The sequence below is a fragment of the Opisthocomus hoazin genome, chromosome 19 (genome assembly GCF_030867145.1).
Source record: "Opisthocomus hoazin isolate bOpiHoa1 chromosome 19, bOpiHoa1.hap1, whole genome shotgun sequence".
Taxonomy (NCBI): domain Eukaryota; kingdom Metazoa; phylum Chordata; class Aves; order Opisthocomiformes; family Opisthocomidae; genus Opisthocomus; species Opisthocomus hoazin.
In genome coordinates, this window is record NC_134432.1 from 15,730,051 (window position 1) to 15,749,703 (window position 19,653).

General features: G+C 45.7%; 1 protein-coding gene across 5 annotated transcripts in view; it reads right to left on the reverse strand.

Annotated features, from left to right (window-relative positions):
- Window positions 1–4,084: 4,084 nt before the first annotated feature.
- Window positions 4,085–19,653, reverse strand: part of TRAF1 (TNF receptor associated factor 1) — a 36,847-nt gene continuing 21,278 nt past the window's right edge. For all 5 annotated transcript variants that reach the window (XM_075439514.1, XM_075439513.1, XM_075439515.1 and 2 more), the window contains 8 exons: window positions 16,032–16,130; window positions 14,321–14,482; window positions 10,778–10,849; window positions 9,938–10,003; window positions 8,768–9,205; window positions 8,090–8,267; window positions 7,342–7,490; window positions 4,085–6,196 (listed from right to left, as the gene is read on the reverse strand). In XM_075439514.1, coding sequence (XP_075295629.1) covers window positions 5,981–6,196; window positions 7,342–7,490; window positions 8,090–8,267; window positions 8,768–9,205; window positions 9,938–10,003; window positions 10,778–10,849; window positions 14,321–14,482; window positions 16,032–16,130 — 1,380 coding nt within the window. In that variant the 3' untranslated portion in view covers window positions 4,085–5,980. The remainder of the gene's footprint in view (window positions 6,197–7,341; window positions 7,491–8,089; window positions 8,268–8,767; window positions 9,206–9,937; window positions 10,004–10,777; window positions 10,850–14,320; window positions 14,483–16,031; window positions 16,131–19,653) is intronic.

Sequence of the window (19,653 nt, forward strand, 5' to 3'; positions counted from 1 at the left end):
GCGGTGGCCCGGCATGCAGAGCCGGCAGAAGGTGCCAGCCCGCTCTCTGTGCCAGAGCAGCAAGGGAGGCCCTGCTTAAATGAAGCCATTAGAAGCAGACCATTCCGTAAGCAAATGAGCAGGAATGAAGGAGACCCCAAGTGAGGGTGCGAAGCCGAGTGCCGGCGACCCTCCGCCCTCCTGGGCTGGTGCCAGGGCCAGCGCAGGCTCCCGGGGCAGGTCGCTGCGGCCCCTTCCCCAATATGGAGTTCCCAAACCACACCAGCGTTTGCCAAGCCATCCCAACGGAGCCCCACGTAGTTAACTACTCCAACACCCCCATTTTGTCCTTAAAAACTTCTCGTCACTCCTCCGCACCCCACACTTGCAAAGGTGGGGCAGGCGCTTTCCCGCTCGCAGGATGGAGCAGCTGGCGAGCCAGGAGCCGGCGGGAGCCCTGACCGGAGCAGAGCCTGCGGCGCGCGCGGGGCGAGGAGCTCCCAGCGCTGCCTTTCTTTCTGCTTTGAAAACTGCCCAGAAATCGGGTAGCTGCTTTTCAAAGTGTTTTTCTTTCTTTGAAAACAGGAGCGGGAGGAGGGGTTGTGTGTTGGCTTGTAGTCTTGGAAACCGAAGCCGCGGAATATTGAATGGAAACCCAGACACGAAGCTGCCTCCGAAGCGCAGGCCTGATGCGGAGATGGGATCTGCAGCCGCTCTGGGAGGCTCCTGCGGCCGAGGGACGCGGGGCTGCGGCGCAGAGACCACGAGACCCGGCGCAGCTCTCGCACGCTGCTCAAAACAGCTTGGCGAGTGCCATTTCCACCTGGAGATTCAGCTGGAAAATATGGCACGTTCACGCCAATAAAAGCAGCTGCGACCAGAACTCGGGGCTGTTGCCGTGACTGTCTCTCCCCCGGCCAACCCTTCCCTCCCCTCCACGGGTCTCAACCATCTTTTCTCTGAAATCACCTGATGGACCAACACCACCAAGTTAAGCTCAAAGCAGCTGCGTGTGAGCTTAGGAGTTCTTTTCCTGTCCTGAAGGAGGGCTTATAAGCCTAAAAGTTTGCTTGTTTTTTTTCAGCTCTATTAGTCGATTCAAAAAAAATGTTATCTTTCCCTACAAACCTTGTCCTTGATTATTTTAGGCCATCGTAGCTACAGAAGCCCTACGACTCTTTGCCAAGCCAGCCATTAAACGCAGAGCAACCGGTCCTGATTTAACTCACTAAAACTCTCTTTGATTTTTCTGCACCATTTGATTTGGTCCCGACCCAAAAAAAATCACTTTGGCTGCTCATTTCCTCAGCAGAAGTGATTTTCTGGATTAAAGAGCTCCCGACATGGCTCTGATTCCGGGTTCTTTCCCAGTAAGCGTCACCCCTTTCCTTATCAAGGCCATTTTGCGGCTGCAGGCCGTGGAGATGACACTCCAGAGCCGGTTCCAGGAACACCCGGGCCCGGAGCAGAGCCCCGTGTTTGGAAAGCGCCGCGGCTCGCATTCCAGATGGACGTGGTAATGCTCCGGCGGTGCCTCCTGCGCCGCGGCACGGGGCGGGGGTTCGCTCTTGCTCGAGCCCTCTCGGAGAAAAGTGATGCAGCAAAGGGCAGATCCGGACAAAGGTGCGGCTGTAACTGCACCAGAGCAGTGAAATCTGACATGCAGCAGGTCTATGCCTGCTGTGCCTTTAAAAGGGAGAGCATTTAGGCATTGGGTTTCATGACTTTTTATTGTTTATTTAGCATGAATTTAATCCATATCCTTTTTTTTTTTTAACTTCACTTACTTTGCGTGCTTCTATGCAATTGCACAAGACACACAGAGCTTGTGAGTGTTCTTACAGCTGTGCAAGGTTTGTATTAATGGAGCCCTTACAGCGTGTTACACAGATATGTTGTGTACATGTCTGCAGCTCCTCAGCACGGCTCAGAAAAGACATCAGCCCTCGAGAGAGACAGAGAGAGAGAGAGAGAGAAGGGAAAGGAAAGAGGAAAGGAAAGGAAAGGAAAGGAAAGGAAAGGAAAGGAAAGGAAAGGAAAGGAAAGGAAAGGAAAGGAAAGGAAAGGAAAGGAAAGGAAAGGAAAGGAAAGGAAAGGAAAGGAAAGGAAAGGAAAGGGAAAAAGGGAAAGGGAAAAAGGGAAAGGGAAAAAGGGAAAGGGAAAAAGGGAAAGGGAAAAAGGGAAAAAGGGAAAGGGAAAAAGGGAAAGGGAAAAAGGGAAAGGGAAAGGAGCTCACAATAAACGTCCCGCTTTAGCAGCGCAGCTCGCTCTGCTTCCTGCAAGGCTGGCTCTTACCTGCTGTCACTGAGCAACGCTTCATCCACGTCCTGTCCCGGAGACAGCACAGCCGGTAACGAATTTCCTCCATTTGCAGACATTTGTCATCCAGGCCTGAGCCATCCCAAAAGCTGGCTCCAGCCGATGCTGCTCCGGTGATCTCGTACCAAAAAGGCCAGAGGCACCTCCAACCCGGCCCTGCGCTGCAGGACGATGAGCACGGCGTCCTGCAAACTGGTTGTAGCTTTCCTCACACTTTACTTCGAGGGATTTCTCCATTGGGATTCTCTGGTCAGAAAGAAAACTGCAATGAGAGAGGACTTCCAATAAACTTCTACAATTGATTTTTACCAAGCAGGTCCCTTCTCCCACCGCCAGCCCTGTCGTTCTTCTTGGAGGACGCCTCCGGAGGGCTGTGCGGGCTCCCCCCACCCCCCCTCGCAGAGGAAGGTGCCAAGCGAGGGTTCCAGCCCACCCCATCCCACCCCGCTCTCGGGTCAGGGTGTCTGGGGCAGGTCAGGCACAGACTGGGATGGACAGAGCCCCGCTGCACCGCGTCCTTTCTCCAGGGTGTTTACTGGGCTGCGTGGATGCTGCTGCTTCCCTGCAGCTTGTGCCGCTCCCGGGTGATGCGACCTCCTGCCTGCAGCGACACCGGGCTCCTACCGTCGGTCAGATCCTGGCCCTGCATGGGATTTGAAGAAATTCACTGTAGTTGTTCCTGGTGGAATCACCCTAGAGAAAGGCACGGAGGCGTCAGGACACTCGCTTTCCGCTGGATCCATCTCTCCACCTGCACACACGCGCACACACAGACATTTTTGCTTGCCTCGCTGCAGACGCACAGAAACACTCTCTCGCGTGCACTCATTCACATCTTCTCTCCCCCACACTTTCTCTCTTTCCCCAGCTCTCACCCACACGGGGATTTACTCATTTTCCCCGACCTTCTCTCTCTGACTCTCACACACAGGGAAACCCTTCCTAATTATTTTGAAGAATTAACAGCTCTACGTGGAAAAGGATTTTGCACAAAAAAGTAACAGTGGAGCAGAGGCAGCCGAGCCGCCCTGGGAAGTCAATGCCCGCTACGATAAAAGCAGCTGATTGAAAACCCCTGATGGAAAAGCAGCTCCCGGGGCCAGCAAGGGCCAAGGAAAGCTCGCGCGGGTGGGAGCAACTGCAGCTCCCCTGGCACCGCCGGCCGCTGCCTTCATCCGCAGCGACGCTTGTCGGGCAAGCTGCCGCCTCCCTGCCTCCCGCTCCGGCTGCAGCAGCCGGAGGCGGCTCTGGGAGCAAACGGGCTGTGCTGGGTCGTGCCATCGCCACCCGCGCCCAGACCCCTCTCGGCACTGGGCCCGGCTGGCAGGGGCGCAGCGCCGCGGGGGTCGCAGCCGTACGGCGCTTTGTTCGATTTCCCAGGTCAGAACCCCCCATATTGGGCTCCACATCCTCCGTACGAACACACCAACTGCCAGGGGCAACAAAAAGGTGACCCCGTCGCCGTGGCACTGACATCAGAGGCGCTTTGGGGTTCATTCCCACAATTTCCACCCATTCCCCGCAGGACCACAGGCAGGGCACTTCGTCCCGAGCCTCGGCTGACGGCGGGCATCGGCAGCTCGTCGGGCTGGGGGCTGGTTACTGCTGGGTCAGTGGGCAGTGGCCGGCACAGCCGGGCCCCGCGCTGGGTAAACCCACCTGGTGCTGCTACAGCAGAAATGAGTGAGCTTTGCAGCACTGCTCAGCTGTTTCCATAGCAAAGCGCCATCACCCTACCGCCAAGTCCCTCAATTCCCTATTTTACAGGGAAAATAACACACAAACCTTTGTTAAGTTAGTGAGCTTTATTTAGGAAATAAATACAATTGTATGAAAATGAGTGATTGTAATAAATACAGCACTTGTGAAAAAATACACAGCCACGAAAAGCATAATATTTTTAGGCATATTACTCCAGTGTGGTTACAGGGTCTGGCACACTACTGGAAAAAATAACTTTCTGTCCCTGAAAGAGCGTTTTAGACATGGAAGAGCGAAAAAGACAGAGAGAGAGCGAGAGAGAGACTGTGTGTGCGTGATGGCAAAGAATATCCAGTTCCTTCCCAAGCAAGCTTTGATAGATATTTGTTTATTATAGAGTGGGTTTTTTTGAAATTTGATACTTCATCACAACTAATTATTTTAAAGGATGCTGCCGAGATAGAAATGAGAGATTTGAGAAATCCCTTCATGCGCCAGCAGTGAGGCTGGAGGTCACTCACAGCACGTGGCAGAGTCTCACCAGCTCTGCTAGACGGCTGCGGTTTCCATCGTTTGCAAAATGTAAGCGGACAAACAGTTTCTCCTCTCCCTCCTCACGCAGCGAGCACAATATTGTCCATCGGCTTTGTGTTTTCAATTGAGACACGGCAAATATCACACAGGAAAAATGCATAAAGTGCTTGCGTAAAGGCCGTTCACTCACACATCCACACCGGCCACATCCACAGCTCAACTCCACCGTTCTGCCAAACACTGGCCAAGCAGGCGAGGCTTGCTGCTCTTTGGGAATAAGGTGTAACCCTGGAACTTCGCACGCCGCCAGACATTTCCAAGCTTGACTTGCTTATAAAAAAAAAAAATTAATTCCATACCTCTATTAAAAAAAAAAAAAAGACAAAAACATTTCCAGTAGTTACCTCTGTTTCAGTGTGTGGAAAGAGTTAAACATCAGAGCACATAAAAAGAATTAAGCAAGAAAAAGAAGATCAATACTTTCTAACAAGTCCCATGCCTTGAAGGTTCAGGAAGCGACCGAACACTTTAAAACAAAGCTACGGAGGGGGTCCTTCCCACTGCTCAGACTGGCAGCTCTGGACTTCCCGGGGGTTAACAACCCTCAGAGCTCCAGGTCTGAAATGGGAAAAGTCAGGCGGCCCCTTTGGAAACACAAGAGGTGATTTCCCCAAGGCACGGTGTAATCTGCTCACCGACTGCTGATGCAAGAGAACATCTCTTTACAAAGCACATAAATACAGGTCTAAAATAAATAGCAAGAAATAAATCATCCGGTATAAGGAATTCAAGCTACCAATGCTATTCACAGCCCGCTGCTTTCAAGGCCATCAATAAGCACAGGCAGAGACACCGGATCGGTGCCTCAGGGGACGGAATCTGCCCTTGTTCCTGGTGGGGGACCAGCCAAACCGCCCCCGGGGCTGCTCGCTCCGAACCTCCCGGGAAAGGCAGCTGCACAGCCGCGGCGCTGCCGGAGCGTGGGGGAAGCTCAGCTTCCCCCCTTGCACCCCAGAAAGCTGTCAGCCCGCGGGTGCTAGCAGGGAGCTGGGGCCGCGCTCCCTGATGGAGATCCAGGCAGAGCCAGCCCCACAGCCGGACCGGGCGGGGAAAGGCCAGCGCCTGCTTCCAGCTGAGCATCTGCAGCGGGGTGACCGTAACCACGGCTAAACCAGGGGTGTTTCGATGAAATAATCACAGATCTCCTTTGCAACAGCACAGCGCGTGGGGCACTGGCAAAGCGCTCGGCACACTCGGCAGCAGCTAACTCTAGATCTAGGGCAGATCTTCAGCTGAGGGGAACTGATTCAGCAGAGCACAGGCTCAGGCTCTTGGGATTTTGTGTGCATGCGAAAACTAATACAAGGTCTCAAGCTGATGGTTTTTTTCCTTGTAAACTAATGAAATTCAGTGGGTGATTTACCAGACACCCATATTTCAAGATTTACTAATTTGTTTCTATAATGCATTTAAGGAAAAGCGTGTCTTCTTTCACATAAGCATATTTAGGTGACTGTAACTTGGACAAAGGGAGGAACATGGGACAGCCGCTTGCAACATTCATGTCATTCACCGGTCTCTGAAATGAAGCAGAGGTCAAGTCCGGCCGAAATGCATCAATAATGTGTTCCCTATTGTTTTGGTCGAGCAACATAAATGTAACCTGAAAAACAGAATGTGGCAATGATGAGTTATTGAACTGAAAAATAAACCAGGAAATATCAGAGACAGAAGTGCAAACATGCTGCAAAAGCAGCTGGATGCTCTATTGATACTTAAATACAGAATATAATTAATGTTTTGCAACCTGCAAGGTCAGTTAATGTTAACAAGGGAGATTGTAATGGTTCCCTGATGAAGTATTTAAAACCTCGCCACCCGTAAAATAAAGTTAAATAAAATAAAGTAAGGATTTATTACTTGGTAGAGAACTGCACAGTCAAAGACTTTTTCCCCTCTCTCCTGACAACTTCAACAAACCCCAGGTTTGGCTACAGTCATTACATTCATTCTGTTATTCGGTTTGGAATCAAAAAAAACAGCTCAGTTGCCTGTACACAAATATATGAAAGACACAACCTAAATATCTGCACAGAATCTCCCCATATCACTACCACTCTTATTAACCCACTGTTCTTTAGCTTGAATGTGAAATGTAGGTAATAATTTTTTAATACAATGAGGATTGGGAACTTTGACTTCTGTTTTCTTTGGCTGCTAAATGGTAGCAAAGCTATTTATGTGAAAGGCTTACAGAATTACTACCGCATGAAGGGAAGTGCTAGAACAGAGACCAGAACCTTGTGCACACTTTCACTGCTTTTCTAACCATTGTTGCCATTATCAGATTGCACTTATCAAATGAGAAAAAATAAGATCAGGATCACAGAAAACATCCATGACACATTTGTAAGATCTCTAACCTCCCAGTTCTAACATCTGTGCCTCAGGTAGCAAATCATAATTGCCTCATAAATTGTTATTATCTGTGTATCGCAAGAGCCAGGAAAACACGTGTCTCTGGCTTTCGCCCAGGTGGACACAGGCTGGGATACACCAACACCAGTACGCTGGTGTCTGCAAATCCTGCCAGGCACAGTATAGAACCTCGGTGAGAGCAGCTTTCCCTGTGTGTAAATCACTCCGTGCAGAGATAAATTATTACCCAAGATTACAGTACGACTAATAGCTGTCAGAGAGGCAAATGGGAAAATGCTCCAACTTCCAGTAAACTTCAAAGTCCCCGTGTGTTCACTGGGAGTGGTGGGGTTATGCCAGGATGAGAGAAGAAAAGGTTGCTCTTCTTACCTTGTGTCTGAACGGCCATGGGAGCAGAGCATCGTAGTCTCCTTTCATGACAACAAAGAACAGGGACACGTGGGTTCCTTTTCCTGTCCCATCCCCGTTCAGATAAACCCTCAGACAGACCTTGTAGCCATACTTCGCAGTGTAGAAAGCTGAAAATCAGAACTTATCATTAGTAAAGCCTCCTTTGAAAAAGAAAAAAGACATAATGAGTGTTCTGACATATGGGAAAAGATAGTGTATGACGTGTTTTGCTATCACAGAGATGAGAACAGACAGATTAGTACACCCTGGGGATTATAAGCAATGAAAACCCAGTGGCTGGAATCCTTTAGTGCCTCATGCCTCAGTGAAAATTACCTGTTATTAGCCACACAACCATATTTTACCTAATGAAGTTACTTCTCACATGGGAGGTAACTGCAGCAGAAAGGCCCTCGGTACCTTCAGGCACCAAGCTGTGGGTTAGGGGAGGCGGATCCTGCAGATGTCACTGCACGTAGCTGCGGCAGAGGGCAAACTGCAAAATGAAAGCTCAGAACAGAACACAACTCTGTGGAAGAGCACATCGCAGCTGCCCCTAGTTACAAGCAGGAGAGCACGAAGTCTTCCCATAAGCAGCATCTTCTTTCTGAGGAGCTATTTTAAAGGACCTCCTGTCCACTGAGCAGAAAGAAGCACGGTTCTAGGGAAACCAGTCCGTTTTCTAAAGGGCTGGGTTTTGCTAACACACACGTGTGTTGTGTTTTACCTGGTGAATACAAACTGACTGTTCTTCCCGTCACCGAGTCTTGTAACTTCCTGCCAACATCTGTTATTTTCCACAGAAAGACCCCATCATAGGAAGCTTGCTCAGAGAACAGAAGACTCTTATGAAGACTGCTCAGGCCTGCGTCCTTCTGCGTCAGGCACCGGTGCAACTCTGCAATCTAGAAAAAAACCAACCAGTTCTCCATCAACCCCACCTCTCCAGTCTGTTGTGCTGCAGAAGTAGGAGAATCGTTCTGGAGTCCTCATGTTCTGGAGGATCTCCTCTGATTTCTTTTTAAGTGACAGTTACGTGCCAACACATAAGGCAAACAACTGGATAGCTGGTTGTTTGGTCCTCCAGGCATAACGCTGCTTTAAGAGGATCAGTCAATTAAACAACTGTCTCGCTTGCTCGCAGTCTGATAATGGCAAATTCTTAACATTCAAAACTCTTAGGAATATCTAGATACCTAAGCACAAATTTAGATAATATGAGATGCCCATTTGAAAATTTATCCACAACCAAAGGATCCTGTAGATGTGTCCAGAAGTCAACACTTCACGCAGCTCAAATTGCTGTGCCCATCTCTGTCCCAAACCCTACACCACCTCTCTCTGATACCTGTAAATAGCTGTTATCAATACAACAAGCAGAGAGACAATGCTTGTAACTATTCACCTTCAGCTCGAGGCCTCGTATTATATTTTGATCGAGTTCGCTCTGTCTCCGAAAGGCTGTGATTTCCACATTAGAGGTCTCCACCTCTTTATTGAGCACTGCCACAATATTCTCAAACACATGTAGCTTATTTTCTAGCTCAGAAATCACTTTCTCCTTCACAAGTTGTTGCAGAACAGATCCATCTTCAGGAACAGAAGATCCAGGAAAACAGTCTACTTCCACATCCCCGTTGATTTCCAGCCCCGTTGGGATGTGCAGATCAGAGATGCTTTTTCCTGCATCGTTCACGTTCAGCTCTGACTGCGGGATGGAGCCGTTTGCAGCTTTGGCAGCAGTGCACAAGTTTGCCTTCAACTGCTTTATGTGCTGCAGCAGAAGCAGCATGTGGGCGCCGACTGCAGTTTTTTCATGCTCCTTTATCTTCTCTTTGCTTCCCTGCAAGAAGATGACGCTGTCAATACACTCTCCGTACAACTACCACAGCTGGCCTGGGGCCAAATCAAGCAATGTTCCCTTGAACTTCTTGGGAGAGACAGAGATGGAAAAACTGCAAGACACAGGTCCAACTACATAGCAGCCAACTGTCAGAGGAGACACGGAGAGAGGAAAACCAAGAAGCCCTCCAATGGTCAGTTTAGGCTGTACGTTCACATGTGTACACATACTACATAAAAAGAAAAAAATGGTCTACGTTTCTGTATTAAACAGGATGCCAGGCAGAGTCCCAGCAAGATTCTCAAATAAGCCAATATTTAGCACATATACTGCGCATAAAGGATGAGACAAGGCAACAGATGCAAACCAAAATGCAAAGACTGTTACTGTTTTAAGAGGCATCTCCCTGAAGGGAACATCCAAACCAGCGTAGAACAGCGTATCTGATAAATCAGCGGAACTGTAATAAACATCTGTTTTTACCTGAAGTGCATGCACAGTGCAGGACACTGAGTATCACCGGCTGAACTGCTCCTCACACACACTGTGTAACCGTGGCAGTTCCAACATAACCTCTGCTGGACTACTAAAAGTGGGTAGACTTTCTCGCTTTTCTTAAAGGTATATTTAAATCAGGGCCTACCACCTTGAACACAAAGTCTGGCTAGACCAAAGGCACGGTGCTGAGCTGTACACAGTCTGAGACCTTCCTGAAGGCATCATTTGACTCACCCTAAATGAACAGCCAACTTCTGAAAAACGACATCCATCCTTGTTGATTAAGGGTGTAGACTGGTTCTGTTGGGGGAAAAAAAAAAAAAGGAAGAAAATAATCCAATACCAGTTGAAATGGATTCGTTTATTTAGCTACAAACAACTAGGCTACAATCCCAGCAGCTATAAATCAGGCTAATTCAAGCATTACTGCAGCTTACAGTGTCCAACTAACTGTGAAAATTCTTTGAAAATCAATCCAGTGTGGTCGATTGCAAGTTTCTTGCACGAAGCTTGGCAGTTAAGTGTCCATCGAACAGACTCCATAATTCAACAAACCACAGCCATCCCCTAGTAACAACTATCTCGTAAATAAGATGCCAGTAAGCAAAGTGGCCCACCACGGTGGATACCACCACACACACAGCCCCCCCAGCCCTCTTCCTGAGACTGCATGGAAGTGCTGTGTCGCGCAGCACGTCCTGGGAATGAACAGCTCTGTCAGACCAAAAGCTCCGACTGACGTTCAGACTCAGTCCCCTTCACAACCAAGAGCACGTCTCTCTAAACATGCTGCTGTACAGCACACTGCTCTTTTGCTCATGTGGGTGTCCCTAAATATTTGAAAGGAAACAAACATTTCCCCATTTTTGTAAGATCAATTGAGAAGATAATAAAGTCAACTGTGGGAGCAGGGGAGTGAAGCTAGTCAGCAGAGCTATGCTGGGATGTAAAAAGTGCCCAGGTACAACTGCCATATCTGCAGATGATCTCAGACGTCTGTTTAATCTAAACGAACAAGTGATACTTTTGTGAACTGAAATAAAGCTGGATTGCATTCACTCATCTTTTACCTACCTTTTCCTTTGATGGTGTTTCTGTTTGCACACATTTTTGTTCCTTACATAAATTGCCTTCACATGAATGTTCCTGTCATTAAAAATACGAGAAAAGAATTCAGTGCGTTATTAAAACTGTTGAGCATCTTTATTTAGGTGTCTTTCAAACCAAGCTTGTGTTTAGGAAGGCTGTTCCCATTTTACAGAAACTTGGGGATTTGGGAGGCTTTTCTACATGTAAATCTCTGTTACGGAAGAAAAAGTTTACAATCAGTTTCTTGCTTTCTTCCTGGAAGGTATGGATTTGAGGAAGAGTAAAGGAAAGCAGGGTAACTTCCCCAGCAGCACGAGGAGCTCCACAACACACGGTGCAAAATCCGGTACCCCTGCCCAGAGAGTGCCCGCTCTGGGCCTCACTGCGCAGCAGGCTGCCGAGTTCTCTGGCTTCTTTTTAGAGGGAACAACGTGCAGAAATTCGGGACTAAAGCACATCTGCTAAAAGCGGGTGCTGCAGTCCCCTGCACAACGAATTGCAGGCCCGCAGGTTTCTCAGGCTAAGCCCCTAAGCCGATTACTCTTCACACCTAGCAGGCGCGTTCAGTGACCGATCTCCAGAAGCAATAGCTGTTGCGTGAGGGTACAAAGTGTGACCTTTCGCTTACGGGGCCTAGAGCTTTTGGAAACCACTAACAGATGCTTTGCAAGGTCACCCTGGGAAATTTGATACAGGATTGGCAATGTACAAGTCTTGCCCAGTTCAAACACACTTATGCACACTCATGTACACACACACGTGTATATGCAATGACATGGAGGTGGATTACAAAACAGAAAGCAAATATACAGGAAACCCAGATATAAACTCTACTTGCATTGACTTCCTATAGTTTGCTTAACATGCAGACCCTTCTTGCATCTTTCTTATTAACATTGTGAAGGCTGGAATCCAAATTTTCCATCATGATGTGCTAATGCAAAATACATTACTGCTAACATGAGACTTCCTGCCATTTCTGGCTCCAAGCAGGGTAAAGTAATCCTCCTGCCATTGGTTCATACAACTGTAATAGCTGTATTTAACACACATGAACATGCTGTTCAGGGGGGCTGCCTTTAATCTTTATAAACGCCTTTGCATGCTGGTACATTTCCTATAGCAGTCTAGAAATGTTTTGATAAAGCCATTCCAGCAACCCTCAAGTCTCGCCTGCAAAGTCCTGAGGTTTCTCTGTTGATCCTCAGAAATACAGCCATGGGTATTTCTCACTCTCTAACTCATTCATTAATACTCTCTATCTGAGCTATTGCACAAAGTATGTCTTTATTTTGTTCCTGTCTGCTATTTGACTCCCTCTGATTGCTGATTTCCTGAGGGGGAGAGAGGCTGGTGAGAAGTTTCTTTAAATAATGGAAATGCAAAAATCACAAGACCAATAACTGGCTTGAAAGAAAGACTGGCTAAGATGGAGAGAGCAAGAGCAGTGCACAAAACTTACGATCTGCTCCCAGAGGATTGTGGATACATGGAATACACACAAATAATCAAAATGCATATGCCACGTAACTGCAAATTTAATAAAGCAGATGATGTAACCAGCAAAATTCCAATTTTACAAATACTGACGAAGGCAGGCAGAGAAAAATCAACATCTCAAGGCCAATCCCCTGCTTGGTTGCCAGGGTTTCCTAACCAAAAAATTAATTAGATGATAGCTAACCAGAACGAGTGGGAGAAAAACAGTTCTTCGTTGAAGGAAAACGCAGCTGGCTGAGGTGGATCTGCGGTATCACAGACCTTTGAAATGAGAAAGGTGCTCAGGGAACACACACAGCTCAGGTTTCCTCCTCCAGCCTTCCTACGGCACTTACAGAAGGCTGAAAGGGATTAAGTGTTGCCACCTTCTGGTATTTACATTTTCTCCGAAACATACACTGGATTTAGCTCTGGTAGAACCTGCCTGGGTCCAGATATTCTTCTCTCCCTGTAAGAGTTAGTCGGATATGAAAAGCACATGCAACAGCTTCCCAAGAAGCATGTTTTACCACGAGCGCCTTATTCTGACCCCAGAGGGAATGTTACCCCCATGCTGAGCAAATCTTACAGCTCTGTATTTGGAAAGGCATCAGTTTGTGGCAGTTATGGCATGCAAAGCTACCCACTCCTGCTTACTTAAAGCTATATTTTTGAGATATTCACAACAACCCTCCTGCCATGGAGGTCTTGTATCACTATGACCCCACTCCTGGACAAAAGTCCAAGGCTGGCAAGTATTCTCTTTAAATCATCTGGAGGGATCAATATTCATTACGCTACACCTCAAAAGAGTGTTGTCTAACATTTTCTGTGACAACAGAGCCCACGGGGTCCCAAGTTAGGTGGGGCTGGGATGAGAACGTTTTCAGAGCTTTCACATCGAAGCACACCTAGCAGAGTTAGCAGGCATGTGGCATCTCTCACTCATGCTGTGATTGCTTTGCTCCAGGGGGTTTTGGTCACAAAATGTCCTCAACAACAGATGATGCGCTTCCATCAGGAGGCTGAGAAGTGTGCCACTGAGACTGCCACCTTCGGCAACCTCTTCGTTTATGAACCGACAATTTTCTATCACTTTTCATCAGCAGCACCACACCAATTTCCTTCTTCAGCAAGACAGAATGGTTTCTATCAGCTCACTTTACGCCCTCAGACCACTCCCAGAATTTGTACCCTGCTGCATCTACAAAAATGGGTAAAAATAAAGAGCACCTTTTATTTAACTTAAAATTAATGTATAAAGGCACTTCAAATCTGCCATCATAATTTTGAGCACTAAGTAATTTCTTTTTAAAAATAATTCAATAGGTTTAGTAATGTAAACTTAAAAGTTTGAAGATCAACTACAATCTTGTGGGGGGAAAAAAAAGTTTGTTTTAAAAGGATTTTGAGCAAATGCTGGGGACAGACTAGTGTTACCCTGTATGTGTGTATATATATATATACAGGGTATATATACATTCATTTTACAAGTCCCTGTCACAACAGCGGGAAACACAATTAAAACATAAAAAATATAAAGTAAATATATTTAAATAGTCACTAAAAATTGCAGCAGAATCAGAGTACGCTCTTACTGGTCTATGTGGACACTGCTGTTAATTTAGAGAGTTATACCTGATCACATCTAGTAGAAACACTACCTGACAAAAGCCTGCCTTACAAATTTGTGAGCAGTTTTAGTTTAAATAGAACTCCAGCCACTTTCAAGACCTCTTCCCTGCCACGTTCTGCATTCTTCTGCTTCTTACCTACCTCATACTGGGCCACACGCTTTGAGACAGGACCTAAAACACGGGCTGCCCCAGGCCCTGGATGAGCTCAGGTATTTCCCTCTGTTGTAACATCACATGCAGGCTATCAAACACAGCTCATTATTCCCTCCAACATGTGCATGGAAAAATTAGCAAGCTCCGGAAAATTAAATATTCTCCAATAGCATTCATGAAATCAGGATGAAAAATGTCATGGCAGATTATCTAAGACATTAACACAAAGCCCTCAACTGAAACAGAGAAACATTCTTACTTGGTATTCACTACTGGATAAGCTCCGCTTACACTTCTGACACATCGTCACATTATTAACACATCCATTTTCCAAATGATCCGCAAGTTTCTTTCTCATCACCATGTGTCCACAACCAGTGTGGCAAGGGATTAAAGCATATTCACATAAGCTCTGATGCTCCTGGAAGTAAAAAAGTTATAAACCAAAATGTAAACTGCAGATACACACTTATCTATAAATAGTCTCCATGCTGCCAGCCTCGATCTCTGCTTTGCATTTCTTCTAAGCTTGGGTAAAGTCCCACTCCACAATGTTACCGAGATTACTGGTGAAAAATTCACCAACTTTACTGGGGCTTTTCTGTTAATTCTTCAATAAAAAAACCCACCAAACAACTTCTGATAAATTCAAACATGAGGTCTCCCTTGAACTGTCTCTCTCTACCGCTTTTGTTTGAAAATAACATGACCCTGGTCCCAGCTTTTTTCCTCGTGCTGGAGGATCCCTAACTTTTAGCCTGGGGTTTTTCAGGCTGGGTTTTTTTTTTGTTTTTCTGGGGTTTTGGGTGGGTTTTTTGAGCACTGAAACCATCCTGCTCTGGCTGGTAGGATGAACACGGTTACTCTGCTGACATCTCTGCACAGTGTAAAAGAATGGACATCTGACACCTTCTGTGCAACAATTAGGACACAACCCTTACCCATATTCAAAATAACATCTAAAACTTTTCCTTTTCACTATTTGCATCCTCTCATCTCAACAAGGAAAAATGACAGCATTATTTCTTTCATAACGACATCCACCAGGTCTACTTTCAGATTCTTAAAACCACAATGTTTCAGTAAAAACTATTTACTGTGACCTCTTTTACTGAAGCTTCTGTAGGGGCTGTGTCACAACTGATTTTGTCTTTAAAGGGAGATGGCTGTCCCCTGCAGAACAGGCTCAGAAATGCCAATTTCAATCACACGCCCAACTCGCAAATCAATTTTGCCATGTATTCATGCTGAGAGGGGCTCCAATTCTCAAAACTATGAAGCTACGCAAACTGGGTAGATTTCTCCTTAAAGAAGAATACACTCAAATAGAAAATTTGTGCAAAATTAGCAAAGAAAAGGCAGCTGAGCCTCAGATGCTGATCAGATACACAGTCATGCAAGGTACACAGCAGGCTCCCCTGTCGTAAGTGGAGCAATACTCTCTGTTCCTACACCAGGGGACTGAAATACAGCTGCTTTAGTATCAGAATTATCTGCATTTTTTCTTTATTGTAATCTACACGGCAGATTCACAAATCTTGCCCATTTCAGTATTTTACCTGGGGCATTTCACATCCACCTGAAAAGAACGATGAACGCATTCAATCAACAGGGGTCCTTTACGCAGGAGGAAATTATTTCTCTTATAAAAACCTATTAAGGACATTGCCCATAAGAATGTCCTGGAGACTGAAGTATTCTGATCTGTCAAAACCTGCTTGTAGCATCCTTGCATTTAAATTTGTGCAACATGAATTTCACAATCATTCAGGATGTTCTGGGTTTGGTCAAAGCCCCACTACAGTTAATGGCATGTTTCTAGATACTCAGCTGGTATAAATCGTGATACCTTGGCTGGTTCTAATGACACTGCATTAATCTGTGTTTGCTGAGAACCTAGTTTCACTGTCTTTCTGTCCCCATCCAAGTAAGAGCGCACGTTCATTTAAATAAACTGCCTTTAAACGTACTTCAAAATTTTTCATGATACCAGACCAACTGCATCCAAGGGTCACACAGTGTACTTTGAGTTCAGAAATCTCTTTATTAATGGCAGCATCACCAAAAGCCTGGAAAGTAAACACAGTAAGCAAAAAAACACTCGTCAGAAAGTACTCCAGCATTTTTGACATAGAATTAAGGTGACTGTGCCAAAATTTCAGATCTTTATAAATCCCTTATTTTTTTTAAACATACTGTACTGCCGTAAGACTCTCTAACCTAGCAAGTTAAACTTAGTGTAGTAGAAGCCCAAATAATTATGAAATAATTTCTTTCTTATGGCTCAAAAATAAACTGTTCGATGTGATATAAATTTACTGAAAATATGCCCAGCCAACTACAGCTATTATTTTAAGTTTCTTTTCACAGAAGCGTGAAATGTGTCACACGCAATGAATGCGCTGACAGGACCGTAACTACAGGGTGCTGCCATGTGCCACTCTTAACGAATGCATTTCATTATTGGGGTCATTAACACCTCCTAAACGTGCTGCAGAAAGGACTTGAGACTGTTCTGCAGCCAGAGCACATTTCTCAGACCATGGCTGTTTCCATTTAGTATGGCACTGTCTACTACAGAAATGTAAACCATGTGTGAGTGGGGGTTTTTTGCACTATGTAGATTTTTTTATTATGTTAACCAAGAAAAATTGCACCATTATTATGTAAATTATGAAACACTACACACTTTTAATATTACGTCTTGCACAATCAAAATAGGTACACTGACATGAGAACAAGCCCTACTAAAGTTAATGGTGTGTTTGTAGAGACTGTTGGGGAGTACACAGTACAGGACTGCGGATTGCCCGTGTAACAGCAGAGAGTGAGACAAGAACGGGGGAGGGGGCAGCTCTACAGAGGGAGGAAAGTATTTACAAATGATGCCCACATTTCAAGAAAGCTACTGAAATTCTACACAACCAGCTAAAAAACATAAGCAAACAAAATTACCAGAATCAACATTCCTGATTGTGTTTTTTTAACCTAGATACAAGATGTTTGTACTTACCTACATTTGTCATTTCACATCACACAAAGGAAGCACAGCCAACTCTACTAATGGCAACATTGAGATACATTTCTATATGCAGAGCCTCGTAGAAGCTCATTTCCTAATCTTAACCTGCAAGTCCAGAACTTTGTACACAAACTGCAAACAACTCGACAAACAAAGAATTAAAAAATAATCACGTAGGTTGCACAAAAACACGTATGGCTCCATCTGTGTATATGGAAGAGTTTATGTAATAAGCTAGCAATTGATGTACAATTAGTGAAAGCATACCAGCCCCATCCTCTAAAACATTCTAGTCTAATTTATGAGCAAAATCAAAGAAAATAAATCCAAGTTACCAGGCACATGGTGGCTTTTCCCCCCTGTGTCGTAAGAGAAAAACTCGAGGAATTTCCTGGCATTACAAAATAGATCATTTCAAATATATTTAACTACAGGGACAGTCCCAGCAGTGCATGGGTTTCTTACTGCCGTGTGCTTTCCCTGGGCTTTTTGTTTCACACTCGCAGTTGCTAAATCATTATGGACACTACTCAGGTGAAAAACCAGGCAGGAAATCCTCATCTCTTCTTTTTGCTGCACAGGTCACTGCTTTGACCTATTCACCTGAGAGCCTGAGTTTGCACAGAACTTCTTTAAGGGCCCGAGTCGAACCCTCATACAGTAAATGAGATGACTCTCACTGACATAAAACTGCTCTGGGCCAGGGAGAAGGAAACGGGAAATATTTCTCTCTGATTTGATATCTTGCAGTTGCACGTCTCCCCTCTTTCATTTTAGCTATTTCAAAGGAAGACGTTGGTGCAGGGGCTGCTGATGTTGATCACGGGTGGCTGTTGTGGCACACACACCTGCCCAGAGCTGGCTGTGACACAGTGGAGGTCCCCTGCCATGGCCCACCCAAGAACCGCTGCCAGACGCACTCCTCCTCGGCACTCTGACCCACTCAGTGTGTATCCCACGGCTTCAGGCTAAGGGAGGACTGGTCTACAGCTCATGTGGTCAGGAAGACCAGCTAGCAACGCGTTTAACAAGCAGATCGATCTGGCCAAAAGCTTTCCAGGATAAATCCAGCTGGTTTTTTTTCTCTCCAGCTGAAGCAGGATCTTCAGTTGCTCTCACACAGCCAGAGAGGGGAGAGCCACAAAGCAGTCTGTGTTCAGTTTAGAGCCCACAACTGTCCCCTACGCCAGACCTACGAATGACAGCAGACAGGGCGTGAGCAGAGGCTTGGGAGGATGTCCCTCCTCCTCTAAACTGACAGATGCAGACGCTCAGTAACTGACACTGATGAACAGCACCATGATAAGACTTGAAGCACAGGTTATATAGGAAGGGATCATAAATTAAAAGTGTAACAGGGAACGGATGGGACTTATCACAGAAAGATCCTGGGATAAGCTAAGGCAAACACACATCCTGACGGGACCTTTCTTTCCCTTGTGTAGGTATCTTGCTTAAAATATAAGCACATAAACAGATAGCATAGGAAATAAACATTAAGCAAAACCACAGCAAAGTTAAAGCAGAGATTATAAGGAACAGATATAAAGAATAAACCTGCTAAATGATCTTCATTACTCATATTGTTTACAAACACCGACCATTTGTTGCAAGTAGATCCCTACAGGCAGATCCTCACGCCCTCGTGGTGACTGACTTCATCTGGACTCTCAACAGGCAGAAGAATCTGCCCCGGCACATCGGCTTGCAAGACTGGGGCCCTGTTTACAACAACCCACCCACAGACTTTGCAGAAAGCCCCAGCAGACTTCATGAGAATCCCACAGCAGAGAAATCCCAAAGTTGTAAGAGAACTGACAGTCAACACAGAATAAAAAGTTCATAAGGGTTTAGCTGTACCTATTTGTGGTTACATGATGCATGAAATTCTGTTACTGAGAAATTTATTGCAGAATTGAGGATTTTTTCTGAGATATTACCAAGCTCAGCATTAACTGCAGATTCATTATTTTGCTGCAGTCGCTTCCTAAACTTCACCTTTGTCCTCACTGCCAGCTGCTGGTTTCAGTTTTCCCCAAAAAATTTAGACAGAATGTGTGTCTCTTGGTATTCCTGTAAGTAATCGGAACAGAGGGAAAAAGACAAGCTAGGACTGAGCCCTATGGCCCAGTTTGTATTTACGGTATAGAACAGTGAAGCAGTCTTCCTGCAAAATCACACAACAGCAAAAGAAATCTGCACTGTTAAATTACAGATGAAACTTTTGCCAGTGCATAGTTTTTATCAATTATTATGTTCAGCTCTAAGTTTTCTACTATTTTCTCCAGATACCCTGGCTGTCAGAATACTTCCTAGGCAATTCAGCTGGCTAGCCTACACTCTAGCTTTTTTTTCATAGGGCAGCTCCACCTATAAGCCTGGTAACATGTTTGAAGGGAACCATGAAAATCCAGGTAGGATACTTACTAAGGATAGTAAGTAACAGCTAAGACATATTATTACAAGTAGGAAAGTACTGATTACTTTGAGACAACAAAAAGTTAATTACATGGAAGAGTGTGGGATTTTATGTTGCAGAACCTGACAGATTTGGAAAGCCCTAAGGCTGC